Source organism: Clarias gariepinus, chromosome 5 (assembly GCF_024256425.1).
Source record: "Clarias gariepinus isolate MV-2021 ecotype Netherlands chromosome 5, CGAR_prim_01v2, whole genome shotgun sequence".
NCBI classification, from domain to species: Eukaryota; Metazoa; Chordata; class Actinopteri; order Siluriformes; family Clariidae; genus Clarias; species Clarias gariepinus.
Genome location: NC_071104.1, coordinates 27,149,650 through 27,163,356, shown reverse-complemented (window position 1 = coordinate 27,163,356; position 13,707 = coordinate 27,149,650). Strand labels below are relative to the sequence as shown.

Here is a 13,707-nt window from a genome sequence, read left to right as displayed (position 1 = left end):
ACTGTATCTAAAAACAAAAGTGGACCAACACGTCTGCGACAATCTCACCCTCAGATCTGCACATCCAAAAATGATAGAAAGGTACAATAGAGGGTCCCTTTTGAAATTTTTTTCTGAAATCTTAATAACATCAGCATAGTATGAAAATCAACTTCATTTTGATTAATGACTTGATACAAACCAACTAGGTGCACCCTGTCACCGACTGTATCAAAGAATTTTAATACACTAGTGTAAATTCTGGCCACCGTGGAAGAGCGGAGGGGTGGGCATTTTACGAATTTCTTACAACGTCTTTCAAAGTGAAAAAAATAGCCCTAGGTAAAAAAAAAAACTTTCCTCTGGAGGATTAGACAAATGTCTCTATATTGCAGCCCTGTCATATGTTTGGGATCCTTATGCATATGTAGAAATTATGATAATGTTTATTCTCTTTACATATAATAATAATCGTATAACTTTGTGTGTATGCATATATATATATATATATATATATATATATATATATATATATATATATAGTGGGGGAAATACTGTAAGTTTCAATGAGGGAAATAAGTATTTGATCCCCAAGCAACCAACAATAATTCTGGCTCTCACAGACTGTTATGTGCTCATATGGTACACATATTAGTTTAAGAAGGAGCTCCTAACAACAACGCGTAATGTGTATAAAAGCCACCTGACCACAAAATCTCTATCTCCCATTCAAATCTCATCACTATCAGCAAGACCGAACAGGTGTCAAAGGAAGTCAGGGACAAGACTGTAGACCTGCACAAGGCTGGAATGGGCTACAAGACCATGATAATATTATTTACAAATGGAAGAAATACAAAGTAACCATTAATGGCCCTATATGCAAGATTTCACCACATGGACTAAGAATGATCTCAAGGCAATGGGGAGCACAGTCACCAAACAAACCATTGGTAACACAATACATCTGCATGGATTGAAATCCTTCAGCGCAGCAAGGCTTCCCCTTCTCAAGAAGACACATGTACAGACCCGTCTGAGGTTTACCAATGAACAGAGAAAGATTGGAATAAACTGCTGTGGTCAGATGAGACCAAAATTGAGCTCTTTGTCATCAACTCGACTTGCTGTTTTCGGAGTAAGAAAGATGCTGACTATGAAACTAAGAACACCACAGTCCCTACAGTCGATCACGGAGGTGGAAACATTATGCTTTGGGGTTTTTCTCTGCTAAAGGTACAGATTGACTTTACTGCACTGATGGGCCAATGGATGAGGCCATATGTTGTAACATTTTGGATGAGAACCTCCTAAAGATGGATTGTGGACGAGTCTTCCAGCATAAAAATGACCCCAAACATACTGCCAAGGCAACTAAGGAGTGGCTCAAGAATAAACACATTAAGGTCATGGAGTTTTCTAGCCCGTCTTCAGACCTTAATCTAATAGAAAATTTACGGGGAGAGCTGGAAGTTCGAGTGGCCAAGAAACAGGCAAAAGACCTTAAACATTTAGAGAAAATCTGTAAAGAATAGTGGATCAAAATGCATTCCAAGATGTGTGCAAATCCGGTGAACAACTACAAGAAACGTCTTCCCACTGTGCTTTCCAGCAAGGGTTTCTCTACCAAGTACTAAGTCATGTTTTGCTTAGGGATCAAATACTTATTTGCCTCATTGAAATGCAACTTAATTCATAACATTTGTATCATGTGCTTTTTCTGCGTTTTTGGTTGACATTCTGTCTCAATCCTTTACCATAAACCTATGATAAAAATGTCATGTAAGTAGGCAAACGTAGAAAATCAGTAGGGGATCAAATACTTATACTTATTTGTAATACTGTACAGTATTATATGTATATATGTATGTGTATGTATGTACTGTATGATTCAGAAACCTTGTGTGCATGTGTAATTGTGATTTACTTACCTTTAGAAAGAAAGAAGATTGAGAGACTAATGAGAGACAGCACCACTAGAATTACCAGCAGAGAGATGCCGATCCCCTTCCAGTTCCTCTCTAAAACACCATCTCCTAGATCCTTAAAGAAAAAGAGAGAGAGAGAGAGAGAGAGAGAGAGATTGAGTGTGAGTAATAGATAAAGGGAAAAAAAGAACAAGAATTTGTCAATTCGGTGGAATTAGTATTAAGAGTGTGAGTTGTCATCCATCTGCTTATCTCTCATTCAACACACGATGAGTGTAGCAGCTACACAGTCATGTTTTATTAGTGAGGGCTTTCATTCCTTCCTGCTCAAATCAAAAAAAGAAATTCTCTCCCTTCCTGCACTTACCATCTGGGAAGTTTTCTATAGTGAGATGCCAATTAACAGGCAGACAGGACCTTTAAATTGTTGTGTGAAATCTGAAAGTTGACACCAACTGTTGCAAACAGAACTGAGCATTATGAATTGCTGAAATGGAAACACAGCAAAGATCAATCCAGCACTAGATTATTTTAAATGGATGAGGTCCTCCAGCTTAAGAAAAACACAACAACTCACTAATTTGTTAACTAATTAGTGCAAAAGATAACTGTTGTTTCAGAAAATGTGTCTTAAGAGTCAGACACAGTTGCCTCCCACTGGCCAGCTTTCACATTACTGTAAATTCAATTAAAAATTTTATTTGTCACATATTTTATTTGTCATATCACAAGTATGATATGAAGTGAAATTCTTATACAACCATTGATGACATATATTAAAATAGAGTTTTCAAGTAAAAAATATTAAATATTAAATAAAAGAAAAAATATAAATATAAAAAAACTACAGAAAAACTGATAAAAATGTACAATATGTACAAATAATAAAATAATACAATAAAATAGAATTGAATTGAAATGGCTTTTGGATATGGAAATGCATGTCCAGTCATGAGCAAGAAAATGTGCAGAATAATGTGCAATGTTCAAGGTTCAAATTTCCAGGGTGTGCAAAATGTGCAAATGTGATGAGTAGTGAGAATGTTATTGTGTGAGTAAAAAGATCAGAGTGTTTAATCCTGTGTGGTGTTGTGATTGAGAGTCCGTATAGCCTGCGGGAAGAAGCTTCCACTCTGTCTCTCTGTGTTGGCCTTCGGGGAGCGGAAGCACTTTCCTGGTCACAACAGAAAGAACAGTCCATTGTTTGAGTGGCTGAGGCCCTTCACGGTCTTCCTGACCTTGGTCCAGCACCGCATGTTGTAGACTTAGTGCAGATCAGGGAGCTTGGTACGGATGATGCACTTAGCTGATCGAACCACCCTCTGTAGAGCTTGTCTGTCCTGCATGATGCTGTTCCTGAACCAAGTTGCAATGTTTCCCGTCAGCATGCCCCCTGGAGCAGGAGTAAAAGTTCCTAAGCACCTTAGAGGACAGTCTAAAGTCTCTCAAACCTTGACAGGTCCTGTGTGATGTGAACACAGTGGTGTTCCATGTGATCTAAAGCTGTCCACTCTCTCCACTGGCCTCTCGTTGATGATGGGGGTCTGGTTCCCTTTCAGTCGATTCACTCGGTACAACACATATAGTATGGGATATCACGCCCTCTCGTGTCCTGGCTGAAGCCACCTTTATTCACGCCGTAAAGGCAGGCAAACCTGTGGTGACGTAGGTGTAGCCCCGCCTACACCTATAAACCATCGTCGCCACGGTTGACCCTCAGTTCTTACGCTCTTCACCTCGCTGTGAACACCTTTTCCGTAGAAGTTTTCTAGGTGCTGCTAGTAAACTCTACGTTTTACGTTGAAAGACTGCGCTTAAAATCAGCTTAACTGCTCTTGTTGGCGTTAGCGACAACAGCCTCATTTTGGTGAGTCGTCTACCCGCGGGGCGCTGACTTTTAAGTTCTCTGACAGTCAGAACATTAGCGACATCTCAGTTAGTTGGCTTCTGTTTAGCTGTGCTAACAGCGCTGGCTAAGATGAGCATGCAAGCTAATGTAGTTAAGAAGAGGTCCGCTGTTCGCCCCTGTCCTCAGGAGTGCGGTTTCTCCTTGCACGAAAAGGACCAGCACGAAGCGTGCCCCGTCTGTCTGGGGATTCTCCATGCTAGGAGAGCTCTAGCTGAGCCAGAGTCATGTGAGCTCTGTCGCCAGCTCCGGCGTTCAACGCTGGAAAGACGGGTCACGTTCGTGGAAAGGACCCTGGGGAGAAATACAGTCGCTCAGCAGGACCCCCTCCTTTCCGAATCAGCAGTCCCAGCTTCGCCTGTGTCTGCTGACGAGGAATTTTCGTCAGAAGTCCCCGCACCTAGCTGGGCGGACCAGATGGAGTATCTCGAGGGTTCGGAGAACCGTGGGCTCTCCTACAGCGCTGGCCAGCAGCCAGGCACCGAGCAGCATGCTTTCGAGGACGATGACGTGCTCGACATCGGCCTAGAAATGCATGGCTTGTCGGAGGACGAGCATGAAATTGTGCCGCCTGCTCAGAGCTCCGCTGCTACTGCGTTAACCGCTCGGGACGACACTTCATTTTTTGCTCTCTACCGCCGAGCGGCCGAGAAGCTGGAGGTGGAGTGGCCCTCCCCGCAGCCGGCTCAAAAACCGTCAAGGTTCGCGGGATTTTTTCTTCCTCCGGAACCGACAACAGTTAAGAACTGCTTGCCCATGTTTCCCGACTTTGTCGGCGAGTTAACGTCGTCATGGAGCAAGCCGCTGTCGACCCGTGTATCAGTGCCCGGTTACGGACAATATTTGGAATTAGACGGAGCTGAGAAGGCAGGGCTAGTTAGCCCACCGCCAATGGAGCCATCTTTGGCTGCTTATTTGGCACCCTCGCACAATCATGGAGTGTCTGGACCTACTCTCCTTCCGTCTAAACATTGTAGATTCTCCTCTGCCCAGCTGGAGAAGATTTACCGCGCTCAAGCGGGCACTGCTCGTGCGCTCAACTCCGCTACGCTGCTTCAAACATATCAGGCAATGTGTTTGGCAGAGCTCGGCTCACTGGTGCCTCAGGAGAGCCCGTTCTGTGCGCTGCTTAACGAGGTCAGGACAGCGACAGACTACATTTTGCGCATGTCTCGTTGTGCGGCTCTTTCCCTCGGGAGAGGGATGGCGAGCGCAGTGGTAGCACAGAGGCATTTATGGCTCACGCTCTCTGACATTCCTGATAGAGACAGGGCTGTCTACTTGGACGAACCGCTGTCTGCTGAGGGTTTGTTCGGCCAGTCACTCGATGCCATTCAGGCAAAGTTTGACTTCAGAAGGAAACAGGCCGAAGCGTTGCGAGACATTATTCCGCGACGAGAGGTGAAGCCCAAACAGGCTCGAAGTATGAACACTCCGCGACCACCTCATAAGAGACCACCGCCGGCAGCTAGCTCGAGCTCTCGACCGGTGAAACAACAGCCTCCCAGGCAAAACCCACGGCAGTCGGCCTGGGGTATGGGCCCCCCACCGGGCGTCCGAAAGGATTCAGCGACTAGGAGGAAGAATCCTCACTCCTCCTAGCTCGGATTTTAAAGAGAGAGGAGCTCTGGCAGCAGGGAGACACTGTTTCTCCTCTCTCAATGCCGCCCAAGAGGCCGCTACGTTATGTTCAGGAAATCAGTCCCAAACGGCGCTGCACTTCCCTAACACAGTCTCCCAAGCACAATCCCCCCCCCTCACACACAAGTGCTTATGTTCGAGTTATGAACCCCAGTTGGGGCGTGTTAAAAAGTTCTCAGGGACTTACAGCAAGTACCCTCGATGTTTGCAGTGTGATTGCCCCAAAAATGGTGCATTTTGTAAATCATGTGAATGTTACATTATTAGAACCAATAAAGAATTTTCCTGTTTACAATGTTGCAAAACAAAAAAGCCCAGTGCCATCGATGAGGCTGCACTCTGGCGAAACGCCAGGGGGCAGCAGACCCCTTTCAGAAACCAATGCGGGCCGGTTGGCGTCCCACGTTCTCGAGTGGCGCGCATGCGCAGTCTCGACATGGGTGCAAAACACAGTCGCTATGGGATACCGACTACAGTTTCGCGTAAAGCCACCGCGCTTCTCTTCCATAATCAACACCGAGGTGTCGGACGATGCCGCAGCGGTGCTTCGGGAAGAGATAAATTCTCTTCTGAGCAAAAGGGCGATTCAAGTGGTGCCTCCTTCGGAAGCGAACTCAGGTTGGTACAGCCGGTATTTTGTCGTTCCGAAGAGGGGGGGAGGACTGCGTCCTATTTTGGATCTGAGAATATTGAACACGTTTCTAAGAACGTACAAGTTCAAAATGCTTACTCTGAGGCAACTGCTAAATGCAATAGGCCCGGGAGATTGGTTCACTACGATCGATCTCACAGATGCTTATTTTCATATAGCGATCTTTCCGCGCCACAGAAAGTTTCTGAGGTTTGCATTCGAGGGCGTGGCCTACGAGTACCTAGTGCTGCCGTTCGGCCTGTCACTAGCTCCCCGAACGTTCACGAAGTGCGCCGAGGCGGCGCTGTCTCCTCTTCGGGAGAAAGGCATTCGCATATTAGCCTATTTAGACGACTGGGCACTGATAGCGAGCTCAAGCGAGCAGGCAGAGAAACAGACAGCACTAGTTCTGTCTCACATTCAGACTTTAGGGTTCTCAGTAAATATGCAGAAAAGCTCACTGATTCCGAGTCAACAGTGTTCATTCCTGGGTCTGGAGATATGCTCCGTTACCAGCCGAGCACGTCTCTCAGAGCACAGAATAGCCGCGTTTCAGCGCTGCCTTGCTCTGTTTCAGTTGCAACACAAACTTCGTTTCCGGGTGTTTTTACAACTAATGGGAATGATGGCGTCTATGATCACTGTGGTGCCTCTCGGGCTGTTGAACATGCGTGCGTTTCAGCGCTGGGTGCGCTCTCACCGCCTATGTGCGGCGCGCCACCTCAACAGGAGGCTGACGGTGACACCGTCATGCATGTCAGCCCTTCTGCCCTGGAGGGAACCCAGGCTATTACGTCAGGGCTCTCCGATAGGCAGGGTATCGTTTCGCAAAGTGGTGTCAACAGATGCCTCCCTCAGCGGCTGGGGCGCTCTGTGCGACGGCTCCGCGATCAGGGGGGCGTGGTCACAGGAACAACGCAGGCTTCACATCAACTATTTGGAGCTGTTAGCAGTGTTCTTAGCCCTGAGACATTTTCGTCTGGCTTTAACAGGCCATCATGTTCTGATCAGGACAGACAATACAACAGTGGTGTCGTATATAAACAGACAAGGGGGGACTCGTTCACTTCCCCTGCTGAAACTATCTCATTCTCTATTGCTATGGTCCAGTGTTCATCTTCTGTCACTCAGGGCCACTCACATTCCAGGGCACCTGAATTTGGGGGCGGACCTTCTATCCAGAGGGGGCCCGCTTGTGAGGGAATGGAGATTACACCCATGGGTGGTAGCTCAGATCTGGGAGCGCTTCGGCAGGGCAGCAGTGGATCTTTTTGCATCCAAAGAAAATGCTCACTGCCCACTATTCTTCTCCATAACGGATCGCAATGCCCCACTGGGGATCGATGCGCTGGCACACTCATGGCCCCCAGCTCTATTGTATGCTTTCCCTCCGGTAGAACTGATTCTGCCTGTCACAGAGAGGGTACGTCAGCAGGGCCTGTCACTAATCCTGGTGGCACCTCATTGGCCGGCGAAGTTGTGGTACGCAGAGATAGTCAGCCTGCTAGCAGCAGAACCATGGAAACTTCCTCTCCTCAGGGACCTTCTGTCTCAGGCAGGGGGAGAGGTAGTGCACCCGCGTCCCGAGCTGTGGAACTTGCACGCTTACCTGTTGAAAGGTCCAATTTGTTAGCAAAAGGGCTTCCCCCGAATGTGATTGAGACAATCCAAAGTGCTCGGGCCTCGTCTACTAGAGGTTTATATGCTTACAAGTGGCGAGCATTTGAGCAATGGTGTCAAGAACATAATGTTCTTCCATTTCAGTGCTCCATGGTGGAGATTTTGTCTTTTCTACAAGAACTATTAGAGAAAGGCCTTTCCTTCTCTACTATTAAAGTGTACTTGGCGGCTATATCAGCCTGTCATGTTGGTTTTGACGGAGTGTCACCAGGGGCTCATCCGCTGGCAGTACGGTTTTTAAAGGGAGTGCGACGTCTGCGACCCACTACGAGGTCCAGTGTTCCGTCTTGGGATTTATTGTTAGTGCTTGAGGCCCTCTGTGGTCCTCCTTTTGAGCCAGTTGAGTCTATAGATATGAAAATTCTTTCATATAAGACGGCACTTCTTCTTGCTTTAGCATCTGCTAAACGAGTGGGCGATCTCCACGCTTTGTCCGTGCATCCATCCTGTACGCAGTTTGCTGCTAATGGGTTAAAGGTTACTCTACGGCCGAACGCGGCCTATGTACCGAAGGTCGTCTCCACTGATTATAGCTCTATGGTCTTTGACCTTTATAGCTTTTTTCCTCCTCCTTTTGCTTCTGATGAGCAGAGAAAATTGCATAATTTGTGCCCCGTACGTGCACTACGAGTGTACATGGACCGTACAGTAGATATCCGCTTATGTGATCAACTGTTTATCTGCTTTGCCAGTCCAGTAAAGGGTAAAGCGCTGTCTAAACAGCGGCTTTCCCATTGGATTGTGGAGGCTATTACACTAGCTTATAGTAGCAAGAGTGTCCCATTGCCTCTGGGTGTGAAAGCACATTCAACGAGAGCTATGGCAACATCATGGGCTCTGTTCAAAGGAATGTCTGTGGGCGAGATTTGCGCGGCAGCCAGTTGGTCCTCACCACACACTTTTGTCCGGTTCTACCGACTTGATATAACGGCCCCCTCGGTGGCTCATTGTGTCCTCTCTGCGGGGTCCATAATGCAGTAGAGTAGCTGTCAGGGTTCTTGTGACTAACTTTGATAGATACTCGGCGGGGCGTGAATATATGTCCCATACTATATGTGTTGTACCGAGTGAATCGACTGAAAGGGAACGAATGGTTATGACTATAACCTCTGTTCCCTGAAGGAGAGGAACGAGGTACAACACATTGCTGCCCCGCCTCATAGTTACGCTCGGCGAAGAGCGGCTATCGAACTGAGGGTCAACCGTGGCGACGATGGTTTATAGGTGTAGGCGGGGCTACACCTACGTCACCACAGGTTTGCCTGCCTTTACGGCGTGAATAAAGGTGGCTTCAGCCAGGACACGAGAGGGCGTGATATCCCATACTATATGTGTTGTACCTCGTTCCTCTCCTTCAGGGAACAGAGGTTATAGTCATAACCATTCGTTTTTTCTTTCCTATTTTGTGCTGAAGTCCACTATCAACTCCTTTGTCTTGCTGATGTTGAGGAGGAGGTTGTTCCTCTTGCACCAATTCTCCAGATTTCTAATCTCCTCCAGGTAGGCCGTCTCATTGTTGTCATTGATCAGGCTCACCTTGACGGTGTTGTCACCAAACTTGATGATAGTGGTGGAGTTGGTAGTGGCCATGCAGTCATAGGTGTATAGTGAATACAGCCGGGGGCTCAGAACACAGTTGTGATTATCAGACATTTAACTCAAACATTTTTTCTAAAGACTAAAGCACCTGCAGAGCTTTCTGAAGTTACTGAAAATTTGATAAATAGGCAAATAAAAATGTCTTTTTATCCTGATTGGTTGGAAGTTGATGATCTACTTTATTTATTTGTTTATTTATTTATTTATTAAGTGTATTTATTTTTAAATATTTTTTCTCTCTCTGAGAAGTTAATTAATAGACAGGTGAGGAGGGCACCCCAAAATATATAAAAAAAAAAAATGTGTCTTAAAACAGCTTTGGTTTTTCTTAAAACACCAGACCTTTAGTAATCACTTGCCTAAAACAGGTACTATAGAGTATGGCAAGTAGAAGGGCAGTGGTGGCTCAGGCAGTTGAAGCTCTCGGTTGCTGATTAGAGAGTCCTGCCACCAACAGGTCACCGCCGTTGGGTCCTTGGGCAAGACCCTAAACCCTATAACCGTACAGCTCAGTGACTGCATGCAGTTATGGGTCCAGAGGCTGGTTATGAAATGGAAGGGGGTTGCAACATGTAGTCAAATCTTGCAGATCAAATGATCCAATGAAGTACCCTCTTGGATAAAAGATTTAACTCAGTAGTATACAGTATACAAATGGCTATTGATACTAATAACATGCCATAAAGCGTCTAAAAACACTATAATTTGTCAGATCTGTTCAGCAAAATTAAAAAGCTGTTAACATCTACATTTAGAAACAATGCAGCTATGTTATTCTCCAATGTTTAGTGTAGGAGTTAATATCGTTTCTGCTGTGTGGGTTCTTTGGGCACTTTGTGGGCAGTCTTATCATGTTATATAATTATTCATCTTCCTTTCTATGAACTGTGTTGGTGTGCATATTAAATATTCACTAGAATGCAGAAAGTCCTCAGGCTGTTTGTACCAAAACAAGGATAGAGAGAAGTAAGCAGTTGGGTTCAGCAGCAATCTAAGATGTGGCACACAGTAGGGTTTCGTTTGAACACAAGACTTTTCAGCTGAGTAGAATACATGAATACATTCAGTGCAGAAATCAAAAAGGCCAACTGTAATATTGAAAAACCTTGTATTGTTAATTTTTTAAACAGGGATGAAAGCCTTACCAAAAATTCAATTATCCTGCAAAACAATATAATTATGACAAATGGTTCTTTTACTCTTTTCAGTTGGGTTTGTTTACCATTCTGTGTTATTAGAGTTGTGCTGCGTTATTAGCTTTGTGTGTGCTGTTAGCTGGTTGGAGAGATTATATTAGTGATGGCAAGAAGGGATGATGAATAATCCAACCTCTAAAGAAAACCCTGTGGGTAGTGTTACAGTCTGCTGATCTCAGAACTGCTGCAGCACCACTGAGCCTTTCATTATGGAACAGAATTCATAAATAAACGTCCTCCTTTTCTCTCTCTCATTCCTCTGCTAAAAGACAGGACTATTCAGAAAAAAAAAAAAGATAACAGAACTGCCTCCACATTAATGTCCTCTTTTTGTCTGTATCTGCTGAAGCACTTGTCCTTCACAGCATTATGTTTGTGTGCGTGTGTGCGCGTGTGTCCTAGCCATGATAAAGGTTAAAACAGTGCATTTGCTCTTTGCCGGGAGTGCCTGTCACATTGAGCAATGACTCTCTGCTCCCCGATACACACAGACACACTCTCTCTCCGCCTCTCTGCAGGGTAGCAGTGTTATTTTGACCTCTCTAAAGACAGCAATATCGCTCTAATGCGTGACATACTGTACACCCGCTGAACAGTCTCATCTCTCACAATTGACCTCCAGTGATCTTCATCAGTATGTTTGCATTTGTTTGTGTGCGTCTGCATGTTCGTGATAAAAGAAAGTGCCTGAGCATGTTCACTTCTTTGTATTCTCTCCTCCCCTGCCTTTCTTACCCCCCCTACCTAATCTCCTTTTATCTCTCCAATTCTTCTCTGCCTCATTCTCACTGTTCTCTCCAGATTAAAACAATAAATCTATCTCTTGTGGATTATAATCAACTGCAATATAAAATCCACAATACTGTATGTAATGTTTAATCTATTTCCATTACTGAATACCAGAAGAGAATACCAAGCACAAACTATATGTACTGTAACTGGGGAGAACAGATAAAGTATGATTGTAAGTACAAAGTACTACATAATTATTTTCGTAAAAAGACAGCAAGTATGCAGAGTGTGACATGAAAAGACACAAACGAGTATGCAGGTATTTGTGTAGTCTAAACACCAAAAGTACAGATTAATTTTTTGACATAAAATATTGCAACACGTTTCTAGATAAAAACAACATAAAAAGTCCATCACATTGCAACGAAGGCCATAAAGTTCCCACTGGGTCCTGACAATATCGAAGAATGCAGCTGGAACCGGGTCAAAAAAAACATTTATCAAGTCTATACTACTTCCTAGATAGGTAGCGAGGTAGGAAAAACTTTAATGCAGTATAGCATCTACCAGATACTAGTGCAAATAGTAATGTATGTACATCAGTGCAGCAGAGTTGTGCAATAATAGCGGCTATTTTAATAGATAATGTCAAGGGGGTCTTTTATATTGGCACACTATTCTAAATGTAGCAACTCAGGTTTAAGGAACCCCATCAAATCATTAAGGATTCTGCCAGGAAGACATGCAAAAAACGTTTAAGTACGAGAGGTGTTCTCAGGCAAAAACTTTTCACTGTGCTGAATAACAAAAAACAATTATGAGAGTAAAAACTTCCTTTATTTCTTTATATAACCTCCTGCTACACTAATGCAGTTACACCAGGATTTTACTAATGCTTGGATACCATTAAGGTAGAAAGTTTTCTCAATATCCAGAGCCATGATCAAACTTCCTGCTGCACATATGAAAGACTGGCCTCCCAGGAACACCTTTAATTGGAATTGGAAATGGCTTGGAGCGAGGTCAGGACTATTACTTCCAGCCGGGTTTCTGTAAAGTGTAAGTGGTTTTCATGAATGGTGACAAGTTATCCTTCGATTTTCAGCTGTCAGGCATTCCACTCACTGAATGTTCACCGTAACAACCGCATTGACCTCCAGACCACCTCGGCTGGGATCCTCATTCACAGACGTATGGCCTTCCGTTTGCACCATTCAAATGTTTTACACTTTCATTTAGGAGAAATTTCATCAGACGTTCCAGGATGACCACCGCACATAGATTTAGGTTATTGAACACATAGTTGCACAGCAGATTATAAATAACTGTTTGCTTTCATTTAAATTAGTTTAAAACAAAAACAAAACTTTTTTCTTTTGATTGTATAAAGCTGCTTTGCGACAATGACAATTGTTAAAAATGCTATACAAATAAAATATAATTGAATAATCTACTGATTTTTTTTTTTTAACCCTATGGCACTGGAAAAAAATAAAAAGCTAATAAAAACAAATTTCCATTCTTTTCCATCTCCTATAGAATCAGATTGAACTCATTCTTTAATTCTCCATATGTTTGCCTAATAACCATCCTGGGTAACAGATCATTGGCATCTTCAGTAATTATACAATATTAACAATAATATATATCGCAAATCTGCAATAACATCAAGGTATATATAATTCAATATGGAGTTTTCCCTCTTACACATCAAACCCGTCAATCAACCATGTTTATCAATTTTATAGTCCTTGCTTTGTGTACTGGGGCATAGATAGCATTGACCACGATCTTTAGGTGTGCCTAAGCATTAAGATTGCCCTTCACTAGGGATAAGTGGCCTGATCGAATGACCTGAGTTCATTTATTAACAGGTTTGGCAAAATACTTTTGTCTATATAATGTACAAAATATGACCAACATTATTATGCATTTGTGTCCTGCACATCTTTCCAGTCAGATATACTACTGACCAAAAGTCTTGAGCCACCCCTCGTTTCCGCACACGGTTTTTTTGCTTCCAAAGAGCCAGACGTTCTTGATTATTTTTGTTTGTTAAGCTAGACAGTGACCTACGAATCATTCATGCATTAAACAAACATTTAACACGACATAAACCAGTACAGATCATAATATGATTAGGCCAGTGATAAGTATACTGGTGATGTTACCTTATTTCATTTAACTTAATATGAAGAAATGAAAGGCAGAGTAGAGTATGCATGTACTTACTAAAGGTAGTACTTTTAACTGTAAAGTCATTATTATTTTATGCACCATATACTTCTGTAAAACGAGGTTGTTTGCACATATATACTATGCAGATACTATATGAATTATGAACTGGCAATTACATCTTACTTACTAGCAAATGCTAAGTAATTATTATACAATAAAATAAATATGGCGGTAGAC

The 13,707-nt window shown here is 43.7% G+C and overlaps 1 protein-coding gene across 1 annotated transcript in view; it reads right to left on the bottom strand.

Annotated features, from left to right (window-relative positions):
- The window catches only part of LOC128524507 (inactive dipeptidyl peptidase 10-like), a 66,641-nt gene that overhangs the window by 36,002 nt on the left and 16,932 nt on the right, over positions 1 to 13,707 (bottom strand). The window contains exon 2 of the mRNA XM_053497096.1: positions 1,911 to 2,022. Within this exon, the coding sequence (XP_053353071.1) occupies positions 1,911 to 2,022 (112 nt within the window). The remainder of the gene's footprint in view (positions 1 to 1,910; positions 2,023 to 13,707) is intronic.